This window comes from Aethalodelphis obliquidens, unplaced genomic scaffold (genome assembly GCF_003676395.1).
Source record: "Aethalodelphis obliquidens isolate GAN/ISIS:26980383/991018 unplaced genomic scaffold, ASM367639v1 scaffold65, whole genome shotgun sequence".
NCBI classification, from domain to species: Eukaryota; Metazoa; Chordata; class Mammalia; order Artiodactyla; family Delphinidae; genus Aethalodelphis; species Aethalodelphis obliquidens.
In genome coordinates, this window is record NW_020838009.1 from 11,108,553 (window position 1) to 11,125,292 (window position 16,740).

At 50.2% G+C, this 16,740-nt stretch overlaps 1 protein-coding gene and 1 pseudogene across 1 annotated transcript; both read left to right on the top strand.

Annotated features, from left to right (window-relative positions):
* The first annotated feature begins 3,698 nt into the window (after positions 1–3,698).
* LOC113610812 (myeloid-associated differentiation marker-like) lies at positions 3,699–5,993 on the top strand. The gene is given in 1 exon segment (XM_027089232.1): positions 3,699–5,993. A coding segment is annotated over 1 exon segment (942 nt). The 5' UTR covers positions 3,699–4,029; the 3' UTR covers positions 4,972–5,993.
* Positions 5,994–14,064: 8,071 nt separating this feature from the next.
* Positions 14,065–15,569, top strand: LOC113610813 (myeloid-associated differentiation marker-like; annotated as a pseudogene).
* Positions 15,570–16,740: the final 1,171 nt, after the last annotated feature.

Genomic DNA, 16,740 nt, shown 5'->3' on the forward strand with positions numbered 1-16,740 from the left:
AGGCGAGTGGCCAGGAGGGTGAAGGGTCTGGAAATGACCGAAAATGAGGAGTGGTTAAAAGAACTAGGGGTATTATCCAGAAGAGAAGATGACATGGTAGCTGCTGCGAATGGTGTAGTCCAAGCTAACTTGGACTAAAGTTGATACTTTCTTCTCTGCACGGGCTTCCTGAGAACAAACCTGTGACTGGTGGATGGAAGTTACGGGGAGGCTGATTTCAGCTCATTCTAAGAACTTCAGAAGATTTTTTTCAACCAAGTTATAAGAATATAGAGTTGACTGCCCTGGGAAACAGGCAGTGGGTGACAATTGCCAAGGATGGAGGAAAGACCAGGTGACTTCGGAGGTCTCTTTCAGTGTGGAGATTCCAGGATTCTAAAGAATTTAGAACTGGAGTAAAGAGAAAGCTCTTTGCTTTGTCAGTTTAGAAACCATCTGCTGCTCTTCACTGTGCTTCATCTCATTCCCAGCTGATCTCCTCCAAATACAGTTCTCTATTCAGCAGTTCTAGTCTCCCATCTGAAGTGATTATAAACCTCTCTACTCTCTTTAAAAAAAAAAAAAAAAAAAGGATCTTTTCTTTTCCAAATAAAGAGCTTAGGAGGTCTCAGCAAGACTGTACCTACATGGAGAAATCCCATAAGAAATAATTAAATAATTAAGTAAACAAACAAATAATAAACCTCCAAGCCAAAATTATATAGCAGTGAAGGCCACACCCCCCAAATTCAGGTTGTCTGGCTGTCCAGAACACAGAGCTTTTGTCTGTCTTCAGGGATGATGGATTTGTCTGACCCAAGATTGGACCTCTTAAATTCAGTTCTGGGCACGGGTAGGTGGGAAACCCTCTGAAGCCCACACCCCCTGAAGGTGGATAGAGAGGGAGAAACTCTGTCTCCATGGAAACTAGGGGTCCCAAGCATAAACAATCTTTTTTTTCACCTGGAGCCAAGTCTTCGAAAAGTGACTCAGCCTGAGGTTTGCACACCGGGGGCCTCCTATCTGGTGGTGTTGATGTCAGTGGAGCCTCTGATGGAGAGATTTTCTTGGAATTATTCAGAGTGGCCCACAAAATAGAAATTAATCTATCAAATGCAAGGCCTAAAATAAAAACTGATTCACAACCACTTTATTTGTGACAACACCACTGGCAACTAGAAGTAGCCCTTGGCTCCCCGACCCAGGGTTCAATTGGAATTTTTTTCACAGTAGCACAAACGTCCAAGCCAGAATGGCTATTCGGGATGATTCAACCCCCTCATTTTACAGATGAGGTTTTGTTTGAAGCTTAGTTCCAAGCAGGATTGGTATCCAACAGGAAAGCATTAACATTTTCCAGAAGCAGCCCTTGCCTCCCAGCTGAAGGCTACTTTAACACGAAAGTCCAAGTCTTCTTTCAATTAGCTCGGGTGCTCTGGGCACAATTACTAGAAAATGGGTGAGTGAGGGGGAGACCCCAGGTAAAAAAACCTGGTGATGTGTCCACGGTCACCAACTGAGCCCTCACTTGTGTGGTTGGTGATGGAGGGAGCAGCTCGTTCTAGGTGGCAGCTACCAGTCATCGGGGGCCACTCTGGGAGAGGCACCTGAGGGAGAGGCACCTGAGGGACAGGGCGCAGGTAGAGGTGGCAGCTTCTGTCTCCATCAAGCTGGGTATCAGATGCAAGGGCGCCACCTACTGGTCGAGGAGATCAAGGGGCTCTCTGCATCCACTGTGGGCAAAGAAACTGTACTGAGCTACATGTGCTGGGCTGCTTCTCCAGGGCTCTGACCTGTTTGGAGAGGAGCCTTTTCTCCAGCTGCGTCCCCAGCACCCTCCCTCCTCCACCAACCTTGGCTCCTGCACCTGCTGCATCTGACAGGCGAACTAGGTTCCACCACACTACCAGGTGTAGCAGAGGAGGAGCTCCAATTCCCTGGCATGGGCTCTCTATGAACTCACAGAAGACCGTGCCTGCATGGGTTTCTCTTCCGTGTGTGTGTGTGTGTGTGTGTGTGTGTGTGTGTGTGTGTGTTTGGGGGAAAGGAAGGCGGAGTGAGGGACGTTGTGTTGTGCTGACAATGCAGGTCTGTTCTGAAGCCCAGAGGAAAACATTAGTACAAAGTAAAAGAAAGAAAATGTTGGTGTTTCCAAGAATACTTAAATAATTGCTGCTATTCTGGCCCTCAGATTGGTGGTGTGTCTGAGTAATAGTTCTGGCCTGAGTCCTTTATACCACACTGTGTCCCAGAGGGCAGGCTGGCTCTGTCATGTCTGTAAGGATTTACCCAGGGTGTGTGGTGCTCTGGGGGACTCCACGGCGACACAGAGGAGCCAAACACTGAGCTATAAGGAGAGACAGTGAAGATGGCACTTCGCTGTTGAGGGACACTCCTCGGAGCTCACAATTCATAGCACTTCAGACATGTGGAGGCTTCTGGGGGGCCTCCTCAGTTCCACTCCAGGCTCCTCCTCCATGGGGAAGGTTGGCTCCATGCCTGCATCCCTTCTGGGTCAGAAGACACTTACTGGGCTGCCTTGGGGCCACTCAGGCCCCGGAATTCCGCCCCCCCCCCAGTCATTCCCACTCTGCCACCCCGGGCCCCTCCCCAGTCCCGGGTGCATCCTCAGGGCTGTCACCTGCCAGAGGGCCAGCAGGTGCCTCCTCTTTCAGCTCCTGCCCTTAAGAGGGGGCTTATGATCTGTTCATCCTCCACCCGCTCCCTGGGATGCCCTGAAAGCCTCCACATCAGCAACCAGACACGACATCCTTGTTCACTTCCAATCCTTCCTTCCCGCTTGGACACTAATCACCAATCTCCCAGGCCAGAAAAATCTTCGCTCAGGTAGTACTACTCCTCGATCTTTTCAGACTCCCACCTGGAGGGAAGCTTTGGAGTTTAAGAGCCAAACATTATGTTAATTTATTCTGTGGTTCCCCCAGGATGTTTCACCTTGGAGTAATGCTGAGTTGGTGTCTCCCTATCCAAGTAGGGAAGAGTCACATTTTAAGGCAAAACTGGGGGGAGGGGATTCAAAACAGTTCCTACTACACATGTCATCTTGTCCCCACTGCCTTGCTCTCACCCCATGGCTTATCCCTCTTCTGGGTGGGGCTGTGTCACCTCAGATGGCAACTCCTTCTAGTGACGGCCGCAGGGAGGAAAGGCGGGGATACATGTCTCTTCGGGTTGCTGTGGAAGGAGCCCATGGCCCTGAAGGTGTGTCCTGGGTTCCCAGAGCCTGAGCTTTGGTCCTGGGCTCCCACCCACGGACCCTGCTGAAATTCTGGGCTGCAGAGCAAAGGGTTCAAACCCATGGCTTTGGCATTTGTATCTGGGTTTCCCACACCCTAGCCATGCCACCTTAGGGAAGGACTTAATTCCCCCAACCTTAGTTTTCTCATCTGTAAAATGGGGTTACCAGTACAATCCACAGTCCCTTTTCTGAAATCCTTGGAGTCAGATATGCTCCAGAATTGAGAATTTTTCAGCTTCAATCATGTAACTTGGTGTATCTACTCTATAGGACATAACAACCACTGGGGTCTGAAAGCACCTTGTAATCAAACACATTAGTGTTTCTGACACTGAACTTCTGAGCAGTCACACTACATAAAATAAAGATCATAAATTGTCCTGTGTCTGTTCAGTTCAAATTTTGTTACCAAACAATTTTTTAAAAAATTTTTGTTCAGTTTTCAGAGCCTTGAAGGGTTGTAGTTACAGATAAGGGTCAGGCTACCCTGTGTCTCTGTAGATAATGGCATGCAGCACAAAGAGGTAAAAAAATGTTCATGGTTTGATGCCAGACCAAACACAGCTGTGAACCTTGGGATAAGACAAGTCTCCTGAGAAGGCCAAGGGTGATGGGTGGGGAGAATCATTCTGGAGCAGCAGTGCCATTACCCAAGTGTGTGGACAATTGGTTCGAGCTCCAGAGATCTTGAGCCTCAGCCATCACAGACCCCTGAGACTTTCCAGGCGTCTGATCAATCCTCCTCCAGAGCTGAATCTTCCTCTGGTGGGTCCTCGGTGAAGACCACTGCCATGTGGGTGGCAGTGACCAGTAGGACCAGAACGACCACCACATAATCGTCCGCAGGCCTGGGCTCCTCAACCATTATGGGTTGCTGCCTCCGACGGCTGCAGCTGCTCTCCACCTGCGTGGCCTTCTCCCTGGGAGCCAGCGTGGGCACCTGGAAGGGGACCATAGGTAACTGGTCCATGTTCATCTGGTGCTTCTGCTTCGTCGTGACCCTCATCAACCTCATAGTCGAGTTATGTGAGCTCGAGGATCACTTCCCCTTCTCCTGGGACAACTTTCTCATCACCTGCAACTGCTACTCTGCCCTCCTCTGCCTCTCGGCCTCCATCATCTACCCCACCACCTACATTCAGTTCTTGCCCGATAGCCGCTACCGGGACCGCACTATCACCTCCACTGCATTCTCCTGCCTTGCTTTTGTGGCTTATGCCATGGAAGTGGCCTGCACTAGGGCCCAGCCCAACATGATCACAGGCTATATGGCCACCATGCCAGGCCTGCTCAAGGGGCTGGAGACCACTGTGGCTTGTGTCATCTTTGTCTTCATCAGCAGCCCCTACCTGTACCTGCACCAGCCGGCCCTGGTGTGGTGCGTGGCCGTGTACTCCATCTGCTTTCTCCTGTCATCTGTGGCCCTTCTGCTGAACCTGGGCAAGTGTGACAACAGGCTGCCCATCCCCTTCCCCATTTTCCAGGTTGTGCTCACTCTGCTCTCCGTCCTCCTCTATGCCACCGCTCTGGTCCTCTGGCCGCTCTACCAGTTCAACCAGAAGTTTGGCGGCCAGCCCCAGCGGTCCAGCGATGTGAGCTGCAGCGATAGACTCACCTCCTTGGTGTGTACCTGGAACCAACGACTGGCTGTGGCCAGTCTGACAGCCATCAACCTGCTGATTTATGTGACTGACCTGGTGTTCTCGGTCCACCTGGATTTTGTCAGTGGCTGAGGCTTTGCCCAGGGGCTCCTGATTCCTCTTCTCACCTGAAGTTCGTTTCCAAGCCCTGACGTCCTCTGATGTGCTCTTCCTGGCTCCCCTCTCTCCCTGCTCACATCCTTCCCCAACCATCTCGCTCTCTTTTCTGCTCCCTTCCCTCCTTCTGCTCTGTCTCCTTCCTGTTTTGTGTGGTTGCCCACATTCTGTTTTGCCTCTTTCTCTTTTCACTCTCTTATTTTCTACATTTTCTGCTTTTTGGCCCTTTTCTGGTCATTTTTGTTTTCTTGTCTCCTGTGTCCTGACCGCCTCTTCCCCTTTTCCTTCTTCTGATCCACCGGGACCCTGAGCTTCTTCCTCCTCTGCCCACCGCCCCCGTCCCACCTCCTAAGGTGCTGACTCCACGTCACACAGCCCTCTGTGCAGCTGTTCACACCCTGGGCCTCCAGAGGGGCCTCACAGCCAAAGTATGCCTGTGCCCCTGGTGGCGCCTCCGTTGGTGTGTGTATATGGGTTTGGGGTGTGCCGGTGAGTAGGTAGGGATTGGGCCTCACTTCCTCCCAGTGGAGGGGGGTGTACAGTGCACCTTCCCTTTATTTAAAAAAAAAAAATCTCTGGAGGGCAATAATTTCCGGTGGTCAGGAGGCTTAAAGCAGAGACCCTGGGTCCCTAGGCCCCAGCTGGTGCTCGGCCCTGCCTGACACTGGCTCCAGAATTTTTCCCGGCTTACTAAAACCCACCTCCTAGAGGTCATCTTAAAAGACGCAAGGGCTGAATGCCTTCCATCTGAACTACTCTCTTGGGGATCAAAATAGGAGCTGGCAAAAAACTGCACGGTCTTGAAGACAACTGTCTGAAGTATTTGTGAGGGGCAGCGATGTGGCCCTCCTGCCTCAGAGTTCAAAACAGCATGTCCTGCCTCTGCGGGGAGAAGAAAATGGCCACTGCCAGCCTTAAAGCTGATGTTAGACTGGAATTTTTCTTTTTGTGTGAGTGGTCAGGAGGTCAAAAATTACTGGATGGCCCTGTTCTTTTTTTTTTTTTTCTAACAAAGATAAGATTGAGTTTAATTGTTTGTCTTTTTTTTCTTTTTTTTAAAAAATATCTTTATTGGAGTCTAATGGCTTTACAATGTTGTGTTAGTTTCTGCTGTACAACAAACAAAGTGAAACAGCTATATGTATACATATATTCCCCATATCTCCTCCCTCTTGCGCCTCCCTCCCACCCTCCCTATCCCACCCCTCTAGGTCATCGCAAAGTATCAAGCTGATCTCCCTGTGCTTTTCAACAACCTCCCCCCTGACCCCCCCCTTTTTTTTTTTTTTTTTTTTTTTTTTTTGGCTGCACCGGGGCTTCGTTGCTGCCTACGGGCTTTCTCTAGTTGTGGCGAGTGGGGGCTACTCTTCGTTGCTGTGCGTGGACTTCTCATTGTGGTGGCTTCTCTTGTTGCGGAGCACGGGCTCTAGGTGCATGGGATTCAGTAGTTGTGGCATGCGGCCCCAGTAGTTGTGGCCCACGGGCTCTAGAGCGTAGGCTCAGTAGTTGTGGCACACGGGCTTAGTTGCTCTGCGGCATGTGGGATCTTCCCGGACCAGGACTTGAACCTGTGTCCCCTGCATTGGCAGGCAGATTCTTAACCACTGCGCCACCAGGGAAGCCCGATGGCCCCATTCTTAAAGGCAGAGTTTCTTTTCTATTTTGGAGGGGAAGGTGGGTTGAATGGGTGGGGATTTCCGCTGCTGCAGTCAAAGGAACTGCAGTGCTTGAGTATGTGGTGCACACATGTGTTTCTGTATGTCAGTGGCTTTTTGTTGCTGCTTCCTGCTTCCCTGGGACTCATGCATAAAGTGACCTATATAAATGTAGAAATATATAAATATATATATTTTTTTTCTTTTTCTTTTAATTACCTGGAGCTTCTGGTCCCCGTCAGTCCCTGCTGTCAATCATAGAGAGAAATCTTGTCCTTTCTGCCACATCCATAACGTTCTTTTTTTAAAACCTCAATACAAAGATAAAAGAAAAAAAGAAAACAAAAATGAAACCAACAAAATCCACAGATCCTAACTGCCCCAAGTTTGACTAGAAATCAGAAGCAGCCTAGCTTTTAAAGGGGCCTTGCCAGCTCCTCGATGCCTCTCTTTAAAGGGGTGTGCTTTGTGCATACTGAGTGTGTAGTTGTGTGCGTGTGTCAGTGGGCATGCATGCATTAAGACCAGCAGCGCTTTATATAACTGTTGGCAGGGAAGTCACCCCAAGCCTTCTTCCTCTCCTGTTTTCAGCCACAAAGGCTCAGAGTCCAGCATCCTCGTGTCACCAGGGCCAGAGAAGCCAGGCAAGTAGAGCTGTGGGGAAGAGGCAGGGGAAGGACCTGCACTGCTGCCACTCACTCCTGTACTGGGATGAAGCAAGAAGCAGGCAAATCTTAAGAAGGAATGAAATAAAATTCTTATTTTAAGACGAGACAAGAAAAGTTTATTTGGCCAAATTCACTTAAAGCTGGGATAAAAAGTTAAACAGATTTCTTTATTGCAGGACTTCTTAGGACCTTGTATAGATTAGTATGCATTACAAAATTACCAAAAGAGGTATATAGCAGTAAGTGATTCCCCAACTTATGTGATCAGGGAACTCTTTCTTTTCGTGGAACATCAGGGACTAGTGGTCCATGGGATACCCTTTGGGAACCATCCGTCACATCTCCCCCCGCCCCCCACTGCCCCCAGACTGGTTCAACAGCTTGGCTTGAAAGGTTCTCACAAAATCACCTCCCGCAGTGGTCCATCTCCTCTGGGGCAGCTTTCATTCCTTAAGGGGTGCAAAGCCCACTTGCCCTGCTCTCTGGACTTGCACAGAGAATTTCAATCCCTGTTCAGCTGGAGAGTTCTCTGAAAAGTTCTCAAGTGTCCTTGTGTTTCCTGTCCTTACGTGCTCTAGACTGAATGTCTCTGCATTAAGTCAGGTGCTCCTTCAGGGCAGGAACTGGGCTTTGCTGTGGGATCTGCAGTGCCCAACACACAGTAAACACATGGTAAATAGTTTTTTAGGACAGAGATGAATAGAGCCTCCACAGTTCTCTCACGCACACCTCAACTCTGCCCCCATCTCCAGACCTTCCACGGTCCTGGCTGCCTGTGTTGATGGGCTGTGGAGTCACACATGGTGGCTCACATGTTTCCTGTGACATTCAGTCTCCAATGCTCATTGCTCCTTGGATACTTGACTCTCCAGATCCCACAACTCTCTTACACGTAATCTCACGATGGCATCTTGATCCCTCCTCAACGCCTTTGCACAAGCTGTTCCTTTGCCTGGGACATGGCCACCTCTTTATCAGTCTTCAGATCTCTGCTGAAATGTCACCTGTGTAGAAGGATCTTCCAAAAGTACATCTGCCCATCATGCTACGTCCTAAGACCCTGTTTGTTCTCTTCATCGTGCTGGTCACTACCTGAAGTTTTCTTGTAACAGTATTTAACAAGTTTATGGGTTTGTCATCTAACGCCTCCACCAGATGTTCCACGCAGACAGATGTCTAGTCTCTGCTGTCACCTCTGTGTCTCTGGGCCAAGTCAGTCCTGGGCATGGTGTGGACACAGTACATTTTGGACAAATGAACAACTGAAATCAGTAATCATTGGGGGAAGGGGGAGTTCTTATCACATGCACACAAAATGATAATTATTACAATAAAGGGGGTGGGAGGAAACTTTGGAGGCGATGAATATGTTTATGGCCTTGATAGTGGTGATGGTTTCATGAGTATATATTTATCCCCCAACTCATAGAGTTGTATACATTAAATATTTACATATGTTTACATGTCAATTATATCTCAATAAAATTGCTTCTTAAAAAATAAAATGTAGTTAAAAGTGCTACACAGTAACATGGGAAAGTGAGTAGAATATTTAAAAGACAAATCACATGTAGTACAATTATAATAATATAAAAATAAGTTTTTATGTTGAGATAAGTTACAAAGAAATACATGTTTCTATTACTTAAAAAAAAAAAAAAATCAATCATGGAGGTCTTCTCGTCCAAGATGGCTCAGACTCTCTTTCCACATTTCATCATAAACGCTTCTGTCACTCTTCAGTCAGACTCCAAGGGGCAGAGCGAGGCTTTGAGTCGCTGACGTTCTAACAGAGACTGATTCATGAGGAGCCGCCTCTGGCTGCCTGGCCAGCTCCGTGCAGTAGAGCCTGTGAAAGACCCTTGTCATGTTTCACCGTGTGGTCCTTCACTAGGATTGGCTAGACTGACCGAGAATTTTAATTTTTTGAAAAAATTCAAACCATCTTGAAACACACAAGCCAAGCATCCAGGTGCAGGTGGGAAGGATGAGCATGTTTATTGGGAGGCTCCTCAAGGAGATGCAGAGGCAGGAACGCAGGCTGCCTCCCTGATCCTCTGGCTGGTGTACCCCTTTCCTAGACTCCCTTCCCAAAGCACTCAGTACCCGGGTGCCCAGAGGGAGGGGCGGGGGTGCTGGGAGCACCTGGCATGGGGTCTGAGAAGGTTAAGGGAGCAGGAGGGAGATGTGAGGCTACAGTTGCCCTGGGGGGCATCAAATGTCTGGCACTCTTGGCCCCTCCCCATCATCAAGACCAGGTGAATGCTTGTTCCCTGAGTATTTCATAAGTCTGCCCCCATTTTCCACCTCTGAAAGTGTCTTTGCTCAAGGCCCATCATTACACACCTCGACCGTGGAATTAGCCCGGAAACTGGCCACCCAGCTTCTTGGCCAGCCTCCATTCTGTTTTCCTCCTAACGGCCAGAGTGACAGTTCCAAGGTGGGAATGTGATTGATCAGCCCCTCCTTACAGAATGTCAGTGAGGCATCATCACTTACAGGTAAATTCCAACTTATTTTTCAGGTGTTCAGGCCCATCCACTTTGGACCCTGTCTGCTGTACCTGCAATACCTCCCTTACTCCCTGCCTCACTTGTTGTGCTCAGATAAGACCTAGGAGCTTGTGGTGACCTGCCCACACCAGGCTCCTTCACAGAAGTGTCAGTCTGGGAGCAATGGGAGATGGAGTTGGTGGAATCCAGTTAGGCTTCCTGGAGGAGGTGATTAAGGGTCAAGTCTTAAAAGACAAATAAAGGTTAACAAGGCAAAGAAGAGAGGAAGAATTTTGGGTTTTATGATTTGCTCAAGGATCTCATGAATCTTCAGTGGTGAAGTTGATGTGACTACGGCTTGTGTGTGGGAGAGGGAGGGAGAAGGGAGAATTGAGCGTGGCCAACTGGAGGCCGGTCTATATGCCCACTTGGGTCAGGAATGAGGCTGTGGGGTGGCACAAGGTAAGGAGTTGGAGCTGAGACACTTTGGAAAAGCCAGGACCGTGTGGCCTGCAGCCTCAGAGCAAGAGTAGACAAGGAAAACTATGTCCTTCAGCAAGAGGAAATGTCAAGGCTGATATCTGCCTCCACTGGAGGTTTGGATTTTTTTTTTTAAGTCTCCACAGAAGAAATCAAAATCTCAGGGCTTCAGTTCTTGTGAAGTGGGCCCAAATGTGCATGATCTCTGAGGTCCAACAACTCTAACCTGGGAAATTAACTCAATCAGTGCCCAACAGACGACTGGCCTGGAGGGTCCTGAGCAGAAGCAAGTGCAGTTATTCTGGGTGAAGCTCCTAACCCAGGCAGCAGGATCCTCCCAGGAAAAAGGGGTCCTGTAAAAGGGGCTCTGAGTTTGATGACAAAGTACACGAGGGAACAATCCACTGTGAGTCACAAGAGCTCCAGTGAACAGACACCAATCTGAAAGAGAAAACAAACAAATACACTTAATACAATTAAGCACATTAGAAAAAGACACCATGAAGAGAAGACAGGAGGATATGAAAGAGAACCCTCATGGGTTGAAGAATGTCCTCCTAAAATTCATGTCTACTCAGAACTTATTTAGAAACAGGGTCTTTGTAGAAATGATTATTTAGGAATCTTGAGATGGAAATCATCCTGGATGGAGGGTGGGCCCACAATCCAGTGACTAGAGTCTTTAAAAGAGAAAGGACAGAGAGATTTGCACACACAGAGTTGAGAGAAGATGAGCACGTGAAGGTGGAGACAGAGATGCAGTTAAGCGGCCACAAGCTAAGGGGCCTCCAGAAGCTAAAAGAGCAAAGGAATGACCCTCCCCTGGAGTATCAGAAGCAGCATGGCCCTCCTGACCCCTTGATTTCACACTTCTGGCCTCCAGAACTGTGAGAGAATACATTTCTGTTGTTTTAAAGCACCAATCTCGTGGTAACTTGTTGCAGTAGCCCTAGGAAACAAAGATGAATTAAAAAATGGAAAATAGAGTCTTTGTCATATTTTTATAAATTTCCAGAAAAGCTTGCCCACTTCTGGTTCCAGAGCATGGTGGTCACATGGATCCAAGGATCCCTTGTCCTAAAACTGTGGTGCCCCAGTGTGTGAGACTCACAGGGTAGGATCCACTAATCTAGAGAAGGGTGGTCGGTCTAAAGGCCCACAGGAGCCAGCGGGGGAGGAGGTAAGTAAAGGGGATGGAGACGACTAAGGCCCACTGGAGAGGACCACCTGCATCTGCCGGGGGATAGTAGAAAAGCAAGATGCACTGTGCATGACACGGTCTCCTGTTTATAAAATGGGAAAAAAATTTAGATACCCCTGCAAACGTGTGTGCATAAATGTACACACATGTCTAAATATGATTTCAGAGCATGTGAAATGTGTTAAAGGCTGTATATGAGGTTGAGGACATGGATGCTCCCTGGACGGAGGGGTGGACACTCCTATTAGCAGGGAGGAAGGCTGGCCACGCCGAAGGGAGGAAACTGGGCACATGTGATGTGATCATATTCCTGCTTTATGTCAATTATACATGAGAATAAGTAAATATAGAAAATACTAAACAGACATGAAGAATGAAAAGCAATATAAAGTAAAGGGGGTAGCAGCTGCTCAGCTCCAGCCACCAACCCACCACCCCCTAGGGAACATAGCCCAGTGCCACAAGATCACGTCAACATGCCTGGCTGCTGGGCAGGCAGGGCTCAGCCACATCTAGGATGTGCTCTGATGGAGGCACCATTTCCACGCTCACAGATCAGAATGGTGGAGCTGCTGGTGGGAAACTCAGGCAAACCTGTTGCTTTACAGGTGGAGGTATTGCGGCACAGAGAGGGCACATGCCTTACCCAGGGTCACATAGCTGGAACCCCCATGCCTCTCCTCCAAGTTCTGCTTCTGTGGCATTAAATTGATCCAAAGTTGTCATTTAGCCCTAAGCCCTCACTTTGTGGAGGTAAGTTGGGGACAAATTCGGGGACAGACAGCATGACACCCTCAGCTGCCCTCAGAGCCAGTGCCCCTCCCCCCACCCCGGCAGTGTCCACTGGAAGGCCAGCAGGCTCCAGGGCTCCACTGGCAACTGGGGCTGAAGGAGCCTTGTGAGTCCAGGTAGGTTCTCGGGGTTTGCTCTGTGTTTCTCTTTCCAGCCTCAGCTTTTCCCAGGGTTTATTATCAGCAAAGGTGACAAGGCCCCTGATGGCAGGAAGCTGGCTGCAGGCTCAGGCTGCTGACCCTTAAGCCCTGGAGGCGCCTCTCGGCCAATAGTCCCTTTGAAACAGGGCAGCTATCCCTGAGGAGGGAGCGGGCCGGGGAGGAGCTCTCAGTCCCCCACACCCTGGGACCCTTGCAGGAGGCCCTGAGTGAGGCAGGACTGCAGCCCTGCTGGCGGGACTGTCTTGGGCAGGTGACCTGGGCAATTCCCTGGTCTCCATGGTCCTTGCCACGCTCGCCATGTGTCCCCTGTCCCAACCCTGAAACCCCTTTAGGCCCCTGTCCTCCCTCTTTCAGTTCCACTCCAGGCCCCTCCTCCATGGGGAAGGTTGGCTCCATGCCTGCACCCCTTCTGGGTCAGAACACACCTACTGGGTTGCCTCGGGGCCACTCAGACCCCGGAAACCTCCCCAGCTCATCTCCACTCTGCCGCCCCCGCCCCAGTCCCAAGTGCATCCTCAGGGCTGTCAGCTGCCAGAGGGCCAGCAGGTGCCTCCTCTTTCAGCTCCTGCCCTTAAGAGGGGGCTTATGATCTGTTCATCCTCCACCCCCTCCCTCCCTGGGATGCCCTGAAAGCCTCGACATCAGCATCCAGACGCAACATCCTTATCCATTTCCACTCCCTTCTTCCCAGCTTGGAAGCTGCTAACCACTCTACCAGGCCAGAAAAATCCTCACTCAGGTAGGACTATTGCTAGATCCTTCCAGACTCGCACCTGGATGGCAGCTCTAGAGTTTAAAAGCCAAACATATGTTAATTTATTCTGTGGTTCTCCCAGGATGCTCCACCTTGGAGTAATGCTGAGTTGGTGTCTTTTTTCCCAAATGGAGAAGAGTCACATGTTAAGACAAAATTGGTGTGTGGGGTGTGGGATTCAAACAGTTCCTACTTCCCATATCATCTTGTCCCCGCTGCCTTGCTCTTACACCATGGCTTATCTCTGTTCACCCCTGAAGCTGCTGGGTCACCGGGTGGGGCTGGGTCGCCTCAGATGGCAGCTCCTTCTAGTGACGGCTGCAGGGAGGAAAGGCCGGGACACATGTCTCTTCAGTTTGCTGTGGAAGGAGGCCATGGCCCTGAAGGTGTGTTCTGGGTCCCAGAGCCTGAGTTTTGGTCCTGGGCTCCCACCCACATGCCCTGCTGAAATGCTGGGCTGTAGAGCAAAGGGTTCAAACTCACAGCTATGGCAGTTTTATCTGGGGCTCCCACTTTCTAGCCATGCAATCTTAGGGAAGTACTGAAGTCCCTGAGCCTTAGTTTTCTCATCTGTAAAACGCGGTTAGCAGTACAATCCATGATCCTTTTTCTGAAACACTTCAGGTCAGATATGATTCAGAATTCAGAATTTTTCAGCTTCAATCATGCAACATGGTGTATCTACTCTATAGGACATAACACCCCACCGGAGTCTGAAAGCACCTTGTAATCAAACACATTAGTGTTTCTGCCACCGACCTTTTGAGCGTTCACACTAAGCGAAATAAATAAAAAACATAAATTATCTCACATCTGTGCAGGTCAAATTTTGTTACCAAATGAATTTTTTAAAAATTCTTGTTCCATTTTCAGAGACTTGAAGGGTTGGGATTGTAGATAAGGACCATCCTAAGCATCATGTCTGCGTAGATAATGGCACACAGCTCAAAGGGATTAAACAAATGTTCATGGTTTGAGACCAGACCAAACATGGCTGTGAGCTTTGGGATAAGACAAGTCTCCTGAGAAGGCCAAGGGTGGTGGGTGGGGAGAGTCATTCTGGAGTAGCTGTGCTGTTACCCAAGTGTCTGGGCTATTGGTTCAAACTCCACTGACCCTGAGCCTCAGCCGTCACAGGCCCCCGAGCCTTTTCCAGGAGTCTGACTCCAGAGCTGGAGTTTTCACTGGGGGGTCCTCAGCAAAGACCACTGCCGTGTCGAGAACATAGACCTGCACGACCATCATGACCTCCACACGGTTGTCCTCAGCTCTTTGACCATCATGGGCTACTTCCTCAGCCTGCTGCAGCTGCTCTCCACCTGTGTGGCCGTCTCCCTGGTGGTCAGTGTGGGCACCTGGAGGGGGGCCATGGGTAACTGGTCCATGTTTGGTGCTTCTGCTTCGTTGCGACCTTAACATCTTCATAGTTTGGTTACATGGGCTCCAGACCCGCCTCCACCTCTTCTGGGACAGCCTTCTCGTCACCTGTGCCTGCCATGCCACCCTCTTATGCCTCTCGGCCTCCATCGTCTTTGCCATCACCTACATCCAGTTCTTGCCTCACAGCCCCTTTCAGGACCACACCATTGCTGCCACTGCATTCTCTTGGATGGTTTCTGTGGCCTGGACCTGTGCCCTGACTGGCAAGTTCTCCTGCTATACGCTCACCTTGCCAGGCCTGCTCAACAGGCTGGAGATCTTCATGGCCTGTGTCACCTTCGCTTTCATCAACAGCCCCTACCTGTATCAGCAGCCACCAGCCCTGGTGTGATGCGTGGCCGTGTACCCCATCTGCTTCCTCCTGGCAGCCACGGCCATCTTGCTGAACTGGTGCAACTGGAACTACAGGCTTCCTATCCCCTCCCCCATTTTCCATTTGGAGCTCACCCTGCTCTCCGTCCTCCTCTACACCTCCGCTGTGGTCCTCTGGCCGCTCTACCAGTTCGTCGAGAAGTTCAGCAGGCAGCCCCAGTGATCCAGTGATGTGAGTTGCCATGATAGACTCACCTCCTGTGTGTGCGTCTGGGAACCATGACCGCCTATGGCCATCTTGACAGCCATCAACCTGCTGATTTATGTGGTTGACCTGGTGGACTTGGCCCGCCGGTTTTTTTTATCAGGTTCTGAGGCTCTGCACAGGGCTTCCCGATTCCCTCTTGTCAATGGAGGTTTCTACACCAAGCCCTGACGTCTTCTGATGTCCTCTTCCTGGCTCCCCTCTCTCCCTGCTCACATCCTTACCCAACCATCTCGCTCTCTTTTCTGTTTCCTTCCCTCCTTCTGTTCTGTCTCCTTCCTGTTTTGTGTGGTTGCCCAGATCCTGTTTTGCCTCTTTCTCTTGCTGCTCTCATCTTTTCTACATTTTCTACTTTGGGGCCCATTTTTGGTCATCTTTGTTTTCTCGTCTCCTGTGTCCTGACCGCCTCTTCCCCTTTTCCTTTTTCTGATCCATCGGGACCCTGAGCTTCTTCCTCCTCTGCCCACCGCCCCCCTCCCACCTCCTAAGGTGCTGACTCCACATGCACAGCCCTCTGTGCAGCTGTTCACACCCTGGGCCTCTGGAGGGGCCTCACAGCCAAAGCATGCCTGTGCCCCTGGCTGTGCCTTCGTTGGGGTGTGTGTGTGCAGGTTTGGGGTGTGGGGTGGGTAGCTAGGCACTGGGCCTCCTTTCTTCCAGTGGAGGGGGGTGTACAGTGCACCTCCCCTTTAAGTTAAAAAAAAAAAACCTAGAGGTCAATAATTCTCAGTGGGCGGGAGACTTAAAGCAGAGACTTGGACCACTTGGCCCCCCCTCGTGCTCAGCGCCACCTGAGATTGGCTCCAGAAGTTTTGCAGGCTTACTAAAACCCACTGCCTAGAGGCCATTTAGAGGAAGCAAAGGGTGGATGCCTTTCATTCCAGCTACTCTCAGAGGAATCAAAAAAGGAGCTGGTGAAGAACTGCAGGGTCTTGAAGACAACTGTCTGAAGTATTTGTGAGGGCCAGTGTTCAAAACACTGCTCTCCTGCCTCAGTGTTCAAAACAGCATATCTGGGGCTTCCCTGGTGGCGCAGTGGTTGAGAATCTGCCGCCAATGCAGGGGACACGGGTTCGAGCCCTGGTCTGGGAGGATTCCACATACCGTGGAGCAACTGGGTCTGTGAGCCACAACTACTGAACCTGAGCGTCTGGAGCCTGTGCTCCGCAACAAAAGAGGCAGCGACAGTGAGAGGCCCGCGCACCGCAATGAAGAGTAGCCCCCGCTCGCCGCAACTAGGGAAAGCCCTCGCACGGAAACGAAGACCCAACATAGCCAAAATAAATAAATAGCATTCCCTTTAAAAAAAAAGAATCCTCCTGCCAATGCAGGGAACATGGGCTCGAGCCCTGGTCTGGGAAGGTCCCACATGCCATGGAGCATGTGCCACAACTACTGAGCCCGCATGCCACAACTATTGAAGCCCGTGAGCCTAGAGCCCATGCTCCGCAACAAGAGAAGCCACTGCAATGAGAAGCCCGCGCACCACAACGGAGAGAAGTCCCCGCTCACCACAGCTAGTGAA